Raw genomic sequence first — 18,251 nt, 5'->3', positions numbered from 1 at the left:
TCTTGTGCACCTTCCGGTGTACCAGTTGAATTTTTCTCATTTACCCCTGACCTATGTTTCTTGACTCCTAACATCTTCAAGGTTACTTCTTCATCAAATGATTTAAGCGTTAGCGTCCCCTTTTCAATGTCAAAATTACAGCGTCCTGTCGACAAAAAGGGTCTCCCAAGAAGGATCGGAGTTTCTTCATCTTCCGGAATGTCCATGATGTGGAAGTCAACAGGAAAAACAAACTTATCAACTTCTACTAGTACATCTTCCGCTATTCCATAAGATTTCTTAGTAGTGTGATCGGCGAACCGTAATTGCGACTTACTTTCACTAATCTTGTCTAATTCAAGCCTTTTGAAAATGGATAAAGGCATTAAACTCACACTAGAGCCAGAGTCGAGAAGTACCTTTTTAAATGCTATATTCTTGATAGTGCATGGTATTGCCACCGCCCCAGGGTCTTTTCTCTTAATTGGGATCTTTCTTGCTGCAGCGACTATACTACACTTCTCGATTGCAATTTTTGGTTCTCCTTCTAGTGGTCTTTTTTTCACCGACACCTCTTTCATAAATTTCTTATACACAGGCACGTGCTCCAGTGCTTCAAAGAAAGATAAATTCACTTCTAACTTTTTGAACAAGGACGTAAACTTCCGAATGTCTTTCTCTTTTGAATCCTTCTTTGTCAGTCGTAAAGGGAAGGGTGGTTTAATCACTTGTTCAACATCTTTCTTATTTTTTTCTTCAACTGGTTTCATTGGTAGTGTTACAACCTCTGGCTCTTTTAGGTTCTCTCTTATTTCCAGATTGACCTCCATCGCTATAGGGTCACCTAGCTCCTCTTTCTCTTTTTCCGATTCTAAACCCTTTTGACTCCTTGTTGTAACAGCATTAATTTTCTCTTGGTCTTGCGGTTTTTTCACGGTTGAGTTTGGCAAGGCTCCTTGTGTCTGTAGAGTAAGCTGATGTGTTATTTGCCCCACTTGAGTTTGCAGATTTTTAATTGCAGCTTCCTGGTTCTTCTGATTTATCACTGATGTTTGAATGAATTGATTCACTGTCTCCTCTAACTTGGATTGTCCTCCTTGCTGTTGTTGTGGTGGTTGAGTGTATGGTTGGAATGCTTGTTGTTGATACCCTTGATTCGGTGGCCTTTGTTGGTACCCTTGATTGTTATATCCTGGTGGATAACCTTGTTGGTATGGCTGATTCTGATATTGATTCTGCCTTTGTCCTTGGTTATTATTCATGTAATTCACTTCTTCTTCTTGCACTGGTGGACAGAATCCTGTTTGATGATCTCCCTTGCACAATTCGCACTTAACAACTTGATATGAATTAGATACCCAGTTCAGCTCCTTGATCTGTTGTGGTAATTTAGACATTTGTTGTGTCAAAAGTTCCACTTGTGAAGTTAGCAATTTGTTCTGAGCAAGTAGAGCATCACTGTTGTTCAACTCTAACATTCCGGGTTTCTTATCTCTTACCGTTCGATCATGATTGCCTTGACGATCATTTAGAGCCATTCGCTCTATTATCTGAGTAGCTTCTTCAGGTGTTTTGGACATGAGAGAACCACCAGCTGTGGCGTCCAAAAGTGTCTTGTTTGTAGCTGTGAGACCGTTACGGAACATATGGATTTGGTCAACGTCTGAAAAACCGTGTCCTTTGCACTTTCTCAACATAGCTTTATACCTTTCCCATGCTTCATTCAAAGATTCATTACTACCTTGAGAAAATACTGCTATTGCTGTTTTTGCTTCGAAGAATCGGTTTTGAGAGTAAAACCTTTCCAGAAATTTTTCTTCCAATGTGTTCCAATTTGTCATCACCACCTCGGGTTGATCCAGATACCAATCCTTTGCCTTAGATAGCAAAGAGTGTGGGAACAACCTCTTAAATAATGCTTCCTCATCAGCTTGAGCGACACCCGTAGTACCCGCTAACTCATAGAATCGAGTAAGATGCGTGTACGGGTCTTCATGGTCCAATCCGGCGAAAGGACTTGCACAAATCAATTGTATGATGCCGGTCTTCAGTTCTGTCGGTCGCCCGTTGGCAGCAGTTCTCGCGAACTGAGGATTGAGTCTTGGACTATTAGCACATGGGCCATTAGCAGCCATGTTGCCAACAGTAGGTTGTATAAAAACTTCCGGTTCTTCCTCCGTGAATAGTTCGTGAAAGAAGAATCCTTCTTGCGACTCGTCAATGGTTTCAAGTTGTTGTGACGATGTCGCGGTTGCGTTGTCTCTTGCTTTTGCTATGTTCGCTCTTTTTCGTGCTTTGCTATTTAACCTCCTAGCGGTCCTTTCGATCTCGGGATCAAAAAGAAGTTGATCGCCAGAAACTTTGCTGCGCATACACAATCTTCTGCAAAACTAGCAAACTCGTGAAACAACCAAATAGAGAAAAAAATTAAAACTCAAAATAAGAACTATTGCAATGCATGCAATATTGACACCAATCCCCGGCAACGGCGCCAATTTGTTGAAAGTATTTATGGGTAAATATTTTCTGTAATATATCGTATCCACAGGGATTGGTTAATATCACTGCCGTTCTATAGTTGTTTATTTTGAGTTAAGAAATTTGGTTTGGTTTGTTTTATACTACTAATAATATCAAAAGCAAATAATAAAATAAAAGTAAGTAACGGACTTTGTGTTAACAATTAAAGAAAGATGTTGAGTCTTTAGGGTTCATCAACCTAATCCTATACAATTATCAATTAATTCTCAACAGAACAATCCTTTGAATCATTATCTTCACTTATCCTCAAATAAGATTCCATGTCTGCAAATCAAATTAGATAACTTTTACCGGTATGAGATTCGATCTCTCCAAATCACAATAACGATAATAGTAATTAAGAACGATAATTATGAAAACCCAATTACAATTCCATCTCTGCAAATTGCAATTGAATCAATATAGTAACCTAGGGCAAAAGTTAAATCCTTTCTTTCGATCAAAGATTCAACAATGATGTAAATTAAAAGCAAGGTTTCTTATTGATAATAAATTCAAACAATTGTTCACAGGAATTAATCAATGGTAATGTATATTCATAGGTTAACTACTACCTTAGACTCAACAAGAGGGATTTAGCTCTCCATAGACATGAAGAACATACAAAGATTAATGGAAGAATTCATCTTCATCAAAGGAATGTCTTCGCTTGATAGAGAATTGGTCTTCAATTGATGATTGTGGCTGCACCTTCAGATTGCTCTCCTAATTTCGCTCTTCACAAAAGTTCTCTTTCTCTTGGAAGCTAGGGCTTTTAAATAGAAGTTTTGGGCTTTTAACGCCGAGGCCGCGGCGCGGCAACGGGCTGGCGCGGCGCGCCCCTCAAACAGAAGTATTTTCGCGGCGCGCCTAGGAACTCTCGCGGCGCGCCCTTTGTACTTTCCATCTTTTTCTTCAGCCTTTGAGACTTCCAGCTTTCTTTCCTCCTCATGTTCTTCTTAAGTTCTTATTCAGCTCAAAACCTGCAACAATAACACCCACAAGTGATTCGATTTGCTTTACGCACGAACTAAACTTATTCAGTTCAATTCTTAATAAAAACCTATGGATTCATCACATTTTTGCATTGGTCTAGAGAAGAAATCACTTATATTAACACATGAATTTACCAATAATTTACTCCTAACACATTCATGTGTCACATTACTTATATATTGATTGTGGTTGAATGAGTGGATTACTTTGTTGTATGATTCTTGATGATACTTGTTGGCATTACTATAATTGTCATGCTTTTCATTATAAATTATATTCTCACCCTTCTGCTGATTTGATGCTTGAGTGGCATCCTGCAGATTAGCCGCTTTGGGAGTCTTTTGGAAGAGGTAGTTCTCCAGTTGGTCTTGTCGGTCGCTCTGATATGTAACACTGGGTAGTCGGGAGTCTGTTGTTATTTATTTGTATATGACTCTTTTGAACATGTATATGTGATAACGTGCCATTGTATATTGTAAACACTTTATTTTGGAAAACTCCTCTTTGAGAGTGAGAGCTATACGTATATATATATGTTCATATCTTCCGTGTGTTATGTATCATTTTATTGGCAGGTGTGTATGCTTTTGGCATCGTTGATGTCCGTTTGTTTTCTAGGTGTTTGTTTGGTTACTTAGTGTAACATCCTAATTGTGTTGTATGAAATTTTAAATACTCTGATATTTTCTTGCCTAAATGCTTTGGGTAGAATTGGGGTGTTACACATCTGAATACTATTTATCCTTAGATTTCTACTTTACAATCTGGTTCACCTTATACATCAATAATGGGACCACCGCGGCTGTCGTTACTGACGTGTAGTGTTACGGAACCCCGACGACCACCACATCAATGTACTTGATGACATAGATCGATATGGATGAGTGGCAGGGAAGGTTCATGCAATGTGATCTCTAAATCATTCATATTTATAACTGGTCCTACCGAAGTCTTTAGTGAGATCAAATTGAAGTTCCTTAGGTGCAATTCAAAATTACAACATTTGCACATAACAAAAAAAACTTGATATTGTTATAACAATAATACCTCATAAGTTTATTTTTTTTGCAAAAAAATAAACATAACATAAAGTTTATACCAAAACAAAAAGCATAAAACCTAGAAATAAGAAAAAGACTACCACTAATCTTAGGCTTTCTCAAAACAAGACCCAAATTACAACACGCCCATGAAAATCCTTAGTTGTCAAGCCTTTAGTTAATAGGCCGATTAGCATTAAGTTTGTTCCTATATGTTCTATCAAAAATTGCTTCTCCTAAACTCTTTCTTTCACAACAAGATACTTGATATCAATAAATTTTAATTTTGTAGAACTCATATTGTTGTTTGAGCATAACACACCTGCATTATTTTCATAATAATCCTTCAAGGGCCTTTCGATGCTATCAATGATGTGTAGGCCTGTGACAAATTTATGCAACCAAATTGCATGATTTAATGCCTTAAAACAAGCCACGAACTTTGCTTTCATGGTGGAAGGAGCCGCTAAAGTCTGTTTGGAAGACTTCTAGGAAACAACTCCTCCAACCAAGAGAAAGATGTAACTAGATGTGGAACGTCTGCTATCTAGGGATCCTGCAAAATCGGAATCATAATACCCAATGATTAGGGATGACAAGCAGACCCAAACCCACAGGGCCCACCTGAACCCGAATCAACGGATGAAAACCCGAGTTAACTGAGTTTGGGTTCGGGTGCCACCCGATATTTCGGGTGCGGGTTTGGGTAGTGTGAAACCCGCACCCGAAACCCGAAATCACACCCGCTTATATATATATATATATATAAATATAATATATTGTAGAAAGTTATAGGAAAAATGTATTTTGTGTATTTTGTTACGGGTTCGGGTGAAAAAACCTGAACCCGACGGGTGTGGGCGTGTGTGGGTGTTATTTTGCCACCCGAACAACATTTGGGTTTGGGTTCGGGTGCCGATTTTGGGTGCAGGTTTCGGTAGTGTGAAACCCGCACCCACCCGTTAACATTCCTACCAATGATCTCCAAGTTATCTGACTTCCAATAAGTGAGCACGAAGTCTCTTGTTCTCTTCAAGTAGCGCATTACACGCTTTACTACTATCCAGTGTTGGATACCAGGGTTGCTTGGATATCTGCCAATAACTCATATAATGGATGCTAATCCGAGACATGTGCAAACTTGAGCATACATAAGACTCCCCACAACTCAAGCATATGGAACCTTATGCATCATTGACTAAACTTGTCTCCTTTAGCTATTAGTGTGCCTCCTAGTTTGCCATCTTTTGTGGAGAATCTATCAAGTACTATATCAATATAATTCCTCTGTGACAATCCTAAAATACCTCAAGAGCGATCTCTAAGTATTTGAATTCCAAAGACATAAGAGGCGTCCCCAAGATCTTTCATCTCAAATTTATTTGTGGGAAATCTCTTAATTTTGTGCAATAAGTATATATTGTTGCTTGCTAAAAGGATATCATATACATATAGTACCAAGAAAATGAATTTAATCCCATTAAACGTTTGATACACACAATTATTAACTAGATTAGCCTCAAAACCAAGTGAGGGTATAACTTGATGAAATTTATAATACCATTGACAGAAAGTCTGCTTAAGCCCATAGATGGATTTCTTAAATATGCAAAACATAGACTTTGGATCTCCTGACACAAGTTTTTCTGGTTGCACCAAATATATTGTCTCTTCAATGTTTCCATTTAGAAAAATAGTCTTTACTTCCATTTGATGCAATTCTAAATCAAAATAAGCTACTATGCCAAGAACCTGTCGGAAAAAAGACCGCATATATATGTATGAATTAGTTCTAAGACATCCTTAGTTCTTTCAGCACGATTTTTTGTTTTTGTTTCTCTTCTTACCCTTAATACATTGAATGTAGACTTGAAAGTCCAACAAATCAGGGGATTCAAGAATATCTTCTGAGATAAGCCTCTAAATTCTCTGTTTAGAGATATGTCCTAATCACTTATGTCATAAAGTAGCATAATTCTCATTCAATTTTCGTTTTGTACCATGTGACTATGTTTGCATTATTTTGTTATAAGGACACTCGATATCAAAGAACCGGAACCTTCAACCTTTGAGTCATATGAGAGACTTAATTTATTATTTCTAAACGAACAAGTATAACCTGATTTTTTCAAAATAGAAATAGAAATCAGATTGTGCAACAAAAGTCACAACCAAATTCAAATAAAACTAGTCTTTAATAATAATCTAAAATTCCCTATAGCCTCTACTGTAACGTTATTTTCGTCGCCCATATAGATGAATATTTCAGCATCACTAAGACGACGACTCTTTAAGTTTCTTTTAAAGTTTATCGGCCAACAATGTACCAAGAGCATTTGCAAAAATATTCTTAATCAAAAACATTTAAATTATACTCGAAACTCTCAAATATAGTTTCTCCCACTTTTTGTTGTCTATTTTAAACTTATTTCCTTTGAAACCCTATGAAATCCTAATTGTATTGACACATCTTTAACTTGAGTTTATTTACAAAGAAAACTTATCCTTCGGTCAAATATCTCTATGTCAAACTTTACTTAATAAAAATAAAATATTTAATTAAAGGGTCTTACTAACGAGTGTCATGCACTCTTTAAGCATACTAAGTAATAAATTAGTATTATTTTTACTAAATAAAATATCAATAACAATTAAAAACACATGATTAAATAAAAATATTGAGTTTTTTTTTTTTTTACTTTTCACTATCGATTTAGTCCAGTTCGGGGGTCATCTCTGACATCAAATAGTTTCAGCCCTCTCTCGATCGTAGATGCGGAAGATCAAACCGTAGTTTTCCCTATCAAATTCAGCGTCAATCACAACTAAACCAACTAAGAATAGGTAAATATGTAGTATTCTTTATGCACAAGTGTTGAGACTAATTTTTTAAATTGGATAATAATAATAATAATAATAGCAAAACTATCATTTAAATTTTTTAACAATATTGAATACACAAAATCGAAATCAAACCTATGAGATTCCTTAAATTCAAATTCAGGACAAAATGTCCATTCTATATTAATATTGGTATTTACAATTTATTAGTGCATTAATATAGAAAATACAAAAACCACTTCCCTTTTTGCAGTGAAGTGTGAGCTTAACGGTTGAATTGTATAGCCAACCAACTCATCTAGTTTTTTGTTTTTGTCGTTACAAATATTATTTTAAAGGGAATTTTTCTTTATTAAATCAAATTTTAATTTATAATATTTGAGTCCACAACTGTCACATGCAGGCCAATTTGTCTTATTCTTCACGTAGTAACGGAAAATGGAAATATCAATTTGGTAGACTTTAAATACAATTTCAGCTTTTAATAAATCTATAGAAACTCAAAGTCAAATAATTCACTCTTCCTCCATTAACGCGTACAAAACCAAATCAAATCACATTTATTTAACATATAATTTATTATTATTTCTTTCTCTTTTTTCCCAAAATCAATACAGTTTCTTAAAACAATATTTGAATATCTTGACTCGTTTGTTGATGAAAACGTGCCTCGAGCACCTAAACACGGTAAAAAAAATCTTCATCTGTAGTTTTTCAGAAAAATATATGAGATTTTTTTATTGATTAAACCTTTAAAAATTAGATTCATTGTAATTATTTACATTTTTTAGTAGCTTTAAATTATTAAAGCTGTAAAAGGTGGTGTATTAAATGCTTATAAACAAAATAAGAATTTCAGTTGACGAAAAGGAGTGGAGAAAATAGCAAAAAATAGAAAGGAAAGAGAAAAAAAATCTACCGTCATAATGGACCAATGACCAAAAGCACAGATAAGTTATAATATATAAAATAAAAGTAAAAGAAAAAAAATGGTTTAACGAAGAATTAACATTGTAAAATAGTTTTACATGGTTATTTAATAAAAAAAAAATTAAATTTATCATGTTGTTATATTTTTTTTAAAATAAAAGAGTAATTTAATTGAATACATGACTATGATTGATTAAGAGTGTAAAATTATTTTACACGGTAAATACATCATCCCTTTCTCAAAGAAATAACCTAAAATGTGCAATAAATATTAATGATAATTGGATAAACAAAAATATAATATTTATTTTTAGAAAAACAATTAATTTCAATTTTGAATGAATTAAAGAGTGAAATTTAAAATTGTTGTATCTTCTTGAAAAGATCGTGAAATTTCTCTTTAGAACCTCAAAAATAAGAAATTTTTCTCGCACGAAGGAACAAAATTTCTTCAAAAGCACTTCCGAAAACAAGGATGAGAAACTTAATCCTGCTTTGCAAGTTTTCGCCCACTCTTATTAACATAAAGTTTTAAAAATATATATTTTAAATTATATGTTCTTTTTGTCTTATAATATAATTTCTATTATGAAAAAATTAAAATATATACATTGTTATGAAAATAAACAAAATAATGAAGAAAAAAAGAGAATAAGAGAGTTTGTTATATTTTTTTTTATTCGGAGTATTTTTTCAAATACAACGAGTAGGATATGTGTAACAAGTAGAAAATTAAAATGAAATTTTTTGATTGACGGACATACATAATAATGTCATTTATAACATATTAACATCCATTGGATGTCCATAAATAATATTTCTCGTTAAAACTTTCTTAAAAAATTGAGTGAAAAAAATTTAATGAAGAAAAAAGAGTATAATATTCTAGATAAATTCATTTCTCTCCCTCTGCTGAAGGACTATTTCTTCGTGGATGACCAATCTTTTGCATTAGATATTAAAGAGTGACTTTGTGAAAAGACTTCCAAGATTATCATATGAACAAATTTGTTGGATGCTTATATTATCACTCTTCTGAAGACCGTGAGTGAAAAAGAACTCTAGAGAAATGTGTTTTGTTTGGTCTCCTTTAATGTAATCATCTTTTAATTGAACAATGCATGTAATATTATTTTCATATATGGTTGTTGTATTTATTTTTCCTGAAGTCAAGCCGCAAGTTTATCGTACATTTTGAATTAGGGATCTAAACCAAACACATTCTCGAATTGTCTTATGTAGTGTCAAAAGTTATGCATGATCATATGCAATTGTTGATATGGTTTATTTCACAAGTATCCAAGAAATAGTCGTTCCGCCACGCGTAAACAAATAACCTCTCTTTGATCTACCATCATAAGAATCTGACGATTAACCTGCATGTGCATAACTTGTTAATTCGAATTTGGATTCTTTGGAATAAAACAAATCAATGTCCATTGTACCTCTAAGATAACAAAATATATGTCTGTCTCCGTTTCAATGTTTTCGTGTAGGCGAAGAATTATATCTTGCTAATAAATTGACAACAAATGATATATCAGGACATGTATAATTAGCAAGACGCATCAGTGCTCCCATCATAATGAGATATAATATTTCAGGACCAAATAAATTTTCATCTTTTTCTCGAGGTATAAAGGGATCATGACGTACAAATATTTTATTGTCCAAATGCTCGATTTGTAAATTTAGACATAAATTTGTTTTTGGTAGGTCTTTGAATTCAAACTCTTTCTTTAATCGGTTTATAGCTTTTGGAAACTCTTCAGGAATTTCAATAATATTTATGTCATTCACATAGACAACTATTATTGCAAATTCTTGTTCAGATCTTTTTATAAAAATACAAAGACAAATGGAGTTATTTTTATATCCTTCCTCTAGTAAATATATATCGAGATGATTATATTACTTGTGTCCAGATTATTTCAGCCCATAGAGAAACTTGTTAAATTTGATGGAATGACTTTTTTGAAATCAAAATTATGTACATATTGTATTTGAATTTTTTTATAATTAATTTAATTAAAAATAATATATTTATTTTATATTTATTATATATATATATAAGAATCTACATTTATAAATTTATTGACAATTGTAATTTTCATACTTACCCTACCTCTCTTTTGTTTTGGATTGTAGAAATTTTCCTTTTATTTTTCTAATGAAGGAATAATATAAAAATGGATAGTATCATTGTTTATTAAAATAAAATAAAAATGGAGAGGTTATATTTTTCCTTTTCAATTTTTTTTTATTTGAATTGAAAATAAAATGAATATTGTTCAATGTTAGTGCTTATACTTAAATCATTTTTTTCATGTAATAAAAAAAAGCATTAATTCTTTCATCAAATATAACTTTTTTTAAATCTACTTATGAGATTTTTAATTTCCTTTTAAATGTGACTATATACATTCATTTATTTGAATTGCTTTTACTTATATAATTTTTTAATATTAATTATTTTAACTTTGTTTTATCAAATATAAAATATCTAATCTTACTTTCTATATAATATACATATACTTTTTTAATAATAATTATTTTAACTTTGTTTTATCAAATATGAGATTTCTAATAATACTTTGTATATAACATACATATATTTTAGGATAATACGTAGATATAATTCTATAGGTGTGGTTCATATTTTTCTTTAACAAAAATTTAATAAATATATTTAAATGTTTTTTAAGAAGTAAACAATAAGAGAAAATTAGATATACGTAGGAGTAAATTATACACTTGTCATATTTTTATTGAAAAAAAATATAAATCACACCTAAGAATTTGTATATAATATTTTTTATTTGATCATATTTTTATTGATATTTTGTTTGACATTGACTTTTTTTTAAAATATTAATATATTTTTGAATAAAATATATTTGTGATACTATTAAATATCTTCAATTTCGTTTTTACTCCTTTTAATTTTTTTTAACGGATGATATTTCTAAATTTTTCATTCACTCCTTTATATTAAAATCGTCGGTAAAATTGTCGCTAACCAATAAATTGTCTCTAAAACATGTTAATTTTATTGATAAGTTCTAAAAATCGTCACTAAGTTGTAGTTGAAATTAAATATGTGATTGAAATTTTTTCTCAAAACTATATATTAAAAGAAAGGCATTATCGATGTCCAGATATCAAAAATAACTATTTAATAATATTCTCAATTTTTTATTAGGTTTTCTGTAGCTCTTATTTTTAAATTATTTCTAAAATACATAAAAAAATACCAAATGATTGGATAAAAGAGAATAAAAACACATAATTATTATAAAATTATGGTCATACTCTTTTCCTTAAAAGTAAAATATGGTCATAATGAGAAAAAAAAAGGTTATAATAACATTCCCCTTATTAAAATTTGATTTAGTAACACATTATCTTTTATTTGGTAACCGCAACAAATTATAAATTCTTTTTTACTAGAAAAAATCCATTTCATTTAATATTATAAAACAATTAAATGATTTTAAAACCAAATCTTAAAAAATAATTAACTATAAATTAGACCGTGGTGAATTCGTGTGGGTCCATGTTTCCAGCATTGTCCTCTCTGGTTGGCTAATCTCAACCAATTAGGTAAATACTTCAAAAAATTAAATATAAAATAAATAATAATAAATAAAAAAAGATTCATTCAGACACAACACAAAACAGAACACAGAGAAAAAGAGTAACACACAAAAACAGCTTCATAAGACAGAATTTGAAGCTTCACTTCTAAAACGCTTTCTTCTTTCTCTTATTTTTTTCAACCATCTCTCTCTCTCTCTCTAGAAACTATCTCTCTCTCTCTCTCTCTCTAACTTTTTTGAGCGAGAAACACATTTTCTGCAATGTCGACGGCTCCGGCACCATCTTCGCCGCCGTCGGGAAACGCCACGGCACCTCCTCCGTCGACCCCAGCCGCACCTCCTCCGGCTACACCTTCTGCACCACCACCTTCCAACCCGCCTCCGGCAACTCCTTCATCACCACCTCCGGCGACACCCTCGGCGCCTCCGCCGGCGACTCCTTCATCACCACCTCCTCCAAAGACTCCCTCAGCACCTCCTCCAGCAACTCCTTCAACTCCACAACCCACACCTGCAGCACCGTCGACTTCCCCGCCGGCGCCAACCACGCCGTCGCCTCCTGAAGGCGGAAACACTCCTCCGAGTCCACCTTCACGAGGCTCCCCGCCTCCTCCGAGAGGTACTGATCAAAGCCCTACACCACCTTCCACCAAAACTCCGCCGTCGCCTCCTTCATCGTCGTCGAGTTTGAGTACGGGTGTAGTCGTCGGAATCGCCGTGGGAGCTGTGGCGATTCTTGTGGTGTTTAGTATTCTTTGCATTTGCTGTAGGAAGAAAAAGAGAAGACGCGATGAAGAATACTATGGTCAGCAGCATCAGCAACCACCACCTCAGGCACCCAAATGTGAGAATTTTACTTTTTCTAACTCTAGGGTTCTTCATTTTCTTACTTTTTTGACACTGATTTTGAAAATGGTGGTAAAAAATTTAGTTTTTGTGAGTTTTCTTGCTTGATCTGATCACTCACCACGTGTATGATATTTTGTGCCTATGAGAGATTCCAGTTTTTTAAATTCTTGTGCATGGCTCTATTAACATGAGTTGGTTCTAGTTGAAGGGACTTGGATCCTTTAAGCAAGAGGTTAGGGTTTGAATCACGATACTCGCGAATAGAACAGATTATATTAGGAGAGGTCTCCATTGTGCTCGATAAAATCTCGAGGGATCCATCTTCTCGGTTGACCTCGGAGGATTTATTGGGTTTGTGAAAAATATAGGAAATATTTCTTGCACATGGTTAAGTGTGAATTATGTTACTCTATTGGTTGGAGAATACCAATGCACTTTTAATTCATTCTTAGATAATAAATTTTGATCTAATTTTTTTGAAGAAATTTGTGTTTTTGGTGATGTTGAAAGATATTGGTATTCAAAAGAGTGAATGATAATTGTTCATTTGATGCTGATTTCTTCACTCCATTCTGCAGTTGAACCTTATGGTGGTCCTCCAAATCAGTGGCAACATAATGCTCACCCTCCTTCAGATCATGTAGCCTCAATGAAGCCACCACCTCCTCCTGCTCCGATTCCATCGCGACCGCCGTCTCATGTTGCTCCGCCGCCTCCTCCTCTCATGAGTAGCAGTGGTGGTACCGGCTCAAATTATTCAGGTGGCGAACTACTTCCACCTCCGTCTCCAGGCCTAGCATTTAGCACTGCGAAGAGCACGTTTACATACGAGGAGTTGGCGCGCGCAACGGATGGCTTCTCTGATGCTAACCTCCTTGGACAAGGTGGATTTGGATATGTGCATAGAGGTATTCTCCCTAATGGTAAAGAGGTTGCTGTTAAGCAGCTAAAAGCTGGAAGTGGACAAGGAGAACGCGAATTTCAAGCTGAAGTAGAGATTATTAGCCGTGTTCATCATAAACATCTTGTTTCTCTTGTTGGATACTGCAGCACCGGGTTTCAGAGGCTACTTGTTTATGAGTTTGTTCCCAACAATACATTGGAATTCCATTTACATGGTATGTTTTGTTTTTTTGTCATTCTTTTGTGTAGCACAATGCTTTTGCTAGAAGTGTTCTTAATTCTTATGATTATTTTTGAACGGCAGGAAATGGACGACCAACAATGGATTGGGCAACAAGACTGCGAATTGCTTTAGGATCTGCAAAAGGACTTGCATATCTTCATGAAGACTGTATGTTCTGTACTTTTTACTATATTTTTTCAGCAAAGCTAGTTTTTGTCAAACTCAATGATTATTGTAATTTTCTGTTTGTCTAGGTCATCCTAAGATCATTCATCGTGATATTAAAGCTGCTAACATCCTTCTCGATTTTAAGTTTGAAGCAAAGGTATGTTCTTTGCGGCAGTGGTGATGCACCATTTAAATTGTTCTAAGAAGTTGTGTGCATGAATTGGTTAATATAAAGTGTGGGTTTTAGTTTAATTTAGTGTCAAATATCTGTTGACAGGTTGCAGATTTTGGTCTTGCAAAGATTGCTTCTGATCTCAACACTCATGTTTCGACTCGAGTGATGGGAACTTTTGGGTATGAACAAATTTATTCGCTTCCTCACAAAATTTGGATATTGCAATGAAATGTACTTTGTAATCTACTATTGTTTATGGTAGGTTGAATTAATGCATTAAAGGGTATGAAACGTGCCATATGGTGGTTTAGAACTGCGTTACCCAATCAAATTGTTGTCGAAATTGTTTTTAATTTTGTGTCGAAATATCATTTCTGATATATTAAACTCATGAATTATCAATTGCTTCTTGCTTACAGGTATCTGGCTCCAGAATATGCAGCGAGTGGAAAGCTTACTGACAAATCAGATGTTTTCTCTTATGGAGTCATGCTCCTTGAGCTATTAACTGGACGTCGACCGGTTGATAAAAATCAGACTTACATGGATGATAGTTTGGTAGAATGGGTAAGTCTTACGTTACCATCCTCCTCTTTTCTCGAGGGCTAAATAAAGAGTTTTTTGTTTAATTTTTCTAACTATATTCATCTTTCATCGTCATCACAGGCTAGGCCTTTGCTCATGCGTGCTTTAGAAGAAAATAATTTAGATTCTCTGATTGATCCAAGGCTTCAGAATGAATTTGAACCTAGTGAGATGACTCGTATGGTAGCATGCGCTGCAGCTTGCACACGCCACTCAGCAAAGCGTCGACCAAGGATGAGCCAGGTAAATTTTTGATTTGCTGCTATTACAATATCAAACCTAGTTCATACTTTCCATTTTTTGAGTCTAATAATGGAACAAACTGTAGGTTGTGCGCGCCTTAGAAGGAGACGTGTCACTAGCAGATCTTAACGAAGGAGTAAGACCTGGACACAGCAGTGTCTACAGTTCTCATGAAAGCTCAGATTATGATACTCAACAATACAAAGAAGACATGATAAAATTCAGAAAAATGGCATTAGGAACTCAGGAGTATGCTGCAAGCAGCGAGTACAGTGCAGCTACAAGTGAATATGGCTTAAACCCGTCTGGCTCAAGCAGCGAAAACCAAAGCCGCCAGACAACAAGGGAAATGGAATTAAGAAAGATGAAGAACAGTCAAGGATTCAGTGGAAGTTCATGAGCCTCGACACAATTGTTTGCTACTATTTTTTATCTTGTATAAAAAAAAATCTCTGTCCTCGATTTTCGACTTGGATTGTGTATACACACTCAGCCACATCTGGATTGCTCATTTTTTATTGGACGATTCAGATTCAAAAAAAAAATATTAAGCTTGAATTTGGATAGTCTGGTCTTCGAACGGTCCAAATGTAGCTGACTGCACACGACACAACCCAGATCCCTTGATTTTCATCTATGGCACAGTTGAATTTTTCTTGACTGACATGTTTGGATTGACTTACCAATTATTGTTACTATTTTTTCACAAAAATGTTTCACATATTTTCATTGTATTTATCAAGGTATACAACAAATAACAGTTGATTCTTTCATTATTTAGCTTAAAGGTTGGAAATGTATTGCATCATTATCAACCTTATTTTCCATGTTGCTCTTCTGTCAATTTGATGGTAGTTGGAAATAGGTTTGCTTGGTTTTGTTAATATATTGATATCAAAGTTTTTCTTTAGACCTTTACTTGTTTGTGAGTGAATCTATCTCCACAACAAATTTCTGATTTCTTACCTAATTGAGATAGGGAGTAGTTGCCCTCAGAAGATTATATTTGGAAGTGTGTTGCTGTGCAACTGTGTTCCTTGCATATGCATTTATTAGTTTTTTTTTCATGTAAAGTAAAAGCAACCAATTTTGACCAACTAAGATTGAATTTGTAGTCTGGTAAAATTAAAGGTTGATTTATTGATAAATGTGATTATATATTTTTTATTATTGAAAATGTTAATTTCTACTTTTAATGTTTGAATTTGTTCATTCAATTTTTTTTAAAGTTAAAACATAAATTTTTTTAATAGATAGTAGTAATTTTAATTTATAGATTCTTTAACTGATACCATGTGCATGTGTGGCTGCTTGTAAAGAGAATATTGAATATTGAATGACAGCAGGATATGAAAAAGCTGTAGCTTTTGGACAGACAGTACACAAAGGATATTTGTCACATGCGTTGAATCATTAAAAGTAAGACAGCTACTAATTAATTCATCCATTCCATTTGGTGAAACAACAAAAGATGGAAATGGTCATTGTCCAATAGAGTGCAAGTCAAATTAGTTCAAATTTTAAAAGAAAATAAATTAATATTTTTAAATAATATAGATACTATAATTAACGTGAGTTCCACTTGAAAAAAAATACTATCTTTAAATATGTAATTAGAATTTTCAATATGTTTATATAGAGAACATTAGTCAGTTTTTGGTCGATGTTGCACTGAATATAAACTGAAAGTTAGGGTGAACATTTAATTAGGCAACAAATTTCTTCAGTTGTTCTAGAAGAGTAAGACAATGAGATTTCTTTTCTCATTTAGTTTTGCTTTGCTGAAGGTGCTTTGAGTAGGCAATTAATAAATATGGTTCAACAAAGATAAATTTCATGTATTATTCATGGAATGGCACAATTACAATTTTAACTCACATTTTCTTTGTTGTTCCTGCGAAATTTGGAGGAGTTCCCTGTGATAAGCAGTACTGTCACACAACTTCGTCTCCAGGAGGAAACTATCACATGATGAGATGTTTATTAACCAGTGTATGATGTTAGTTTTCATTGAGAGATGACACTCAGAAATATCATCTTTATATCTTTTGCATGGTGAGATGTCCATCACATTGGATGATGTGTCATCCCTGCTACATTTTCTAACTAGAAGAAGATTATTAGACTACTCCACAATGACTAGACCCGATGCACTAGAGATGATGGTGAGCTATTTGGGAGCTGACTCTGAGGATACTCTAAAGGAGCTAGAAGACACCAAAGGGTGTCAATGCTCGATTTCCACTTCTAGACAGTGGAGGATGATGCTAATGATGCATGGGTAATGCATCATAGAGTATGGGCATCGAGGTCATACCTCATGTATTTGGGTCATACGTCCATTCATATTTGTCGACAAAAGTGCTTATTATGTCAATGTCGTTTACCTTAAATATTTTATTGACGTCGACCAAATTCATGAGTACAATTGGGGTTCATTTGTTTAGTTTACTTGTACTCAAAGTTAGTTGAAGATTGTCTTCGGAAGACCACATAGATGACAAAGATCTATACACTATTTATGGTAATATATTTGCACCTTTATTATTAATGTACCATTTTCATTATACTTGTCCTAAGCCAATTACTAATATTTCATCTATACAATTTCTAGACATGGATCCTCCAGCACTTTTCACACGCCTGGTCATATGTTAATGATTACTATGAGGATCAGCCACGTGTTTGCGCTCATCCCTCTTAAAGGAAATCAAGTGACAGAGCCCTTTCGGATAATTCTTGGCCGCACTACAATAGATGATATACGCTACACACGCGTCCTTTGGATGATATAACCGTCTACTTTGGATGGTTGGCTTTTGAGGGATACGTGTCAGATTTACATTAAATACGTCGACACTTATGTACTTATTTTATAAGTAATCATCACACGAAAGCGGAAGCGCTGCTTAAGTTACAGGACATATCCCTTTTCTGAAGTTGACGTCTCTGAAAATGCCAGCTGTTACGCTAACCATGTGTAAGCGTAGCTAAAATTTCTATTGTTGAGGTAAGGTGTACTCGTTATATTCATGTATTTAATAAGTTGTGACATTATATGTAAATCTACTCATGTTGTAATATTTGTGATTATTTAATTTTAATATTTGTTTTAGCTTTGCAACCTAAAACATGTTTTCATGGTGTGACATGACATCGAATGGTGCTTGGCATTATTAGATCCAAGATAATCAACTATT

The 18,251-nt window shown here is 33.9% G+C and overlaps 1 protein-coding gene across 1 annotated transcript; it reads left to right on the top strand.

Moving 5' to 3' along the window:
- The first annotated feature begins 11,983 nt into the window (after nucleotides 1-11,983).
- Nucleotides 11,984-15,824, top strand: LOC131637301 (proline-rich receptor-like protein kinase PERK1). The gene is made up of 8 exons (XM_058907885.1): nucleotides 11,984-12,749; nucleotides 13,333-13,872; nucleotides 13,962-14,048; nucleotides 14,135-14,205; nucleotides 14,326-14,402; nucleotides 14,643-14,790; nucleotides 14,890-15,051; nucleotides 15,137-15,824. Exons 1-8 carry the CDS (start codon nucleotides 12,167-12,169, stop codon nucleotides 15,449-15,451), a joined length of 1,983 nt encoding a protein of 660 aa, XP_058763868.1. The 5' UTR covers nucleotides 11,984-12,166; the 3' UTR covers nucleotides 15,452-15,824.
- The last annotated feature ends 2,427 nt before the right edge of the window (nucleotides 15,825-18,251 follow it).

Source organism: Vicia villosa, unplaced genomic scaffold (genome assembly GCF_029867415.1).
Source record: "Vicia villosa cultivar HV-30 ecotype Madison, WI unplaced genomic scaffold, Vvil1.0 ctg.001966F_1_1, whole genome shotgun sequence".
NCBI lineage: Eukaryota > Viridiplantae > Streptophyta > Magnoliopsida > Fabales > Fabaceae > Vicia > Vicia villosa.
This window is presented reverse-complemented; position numbering and strand designations above follow the sequence as displayed.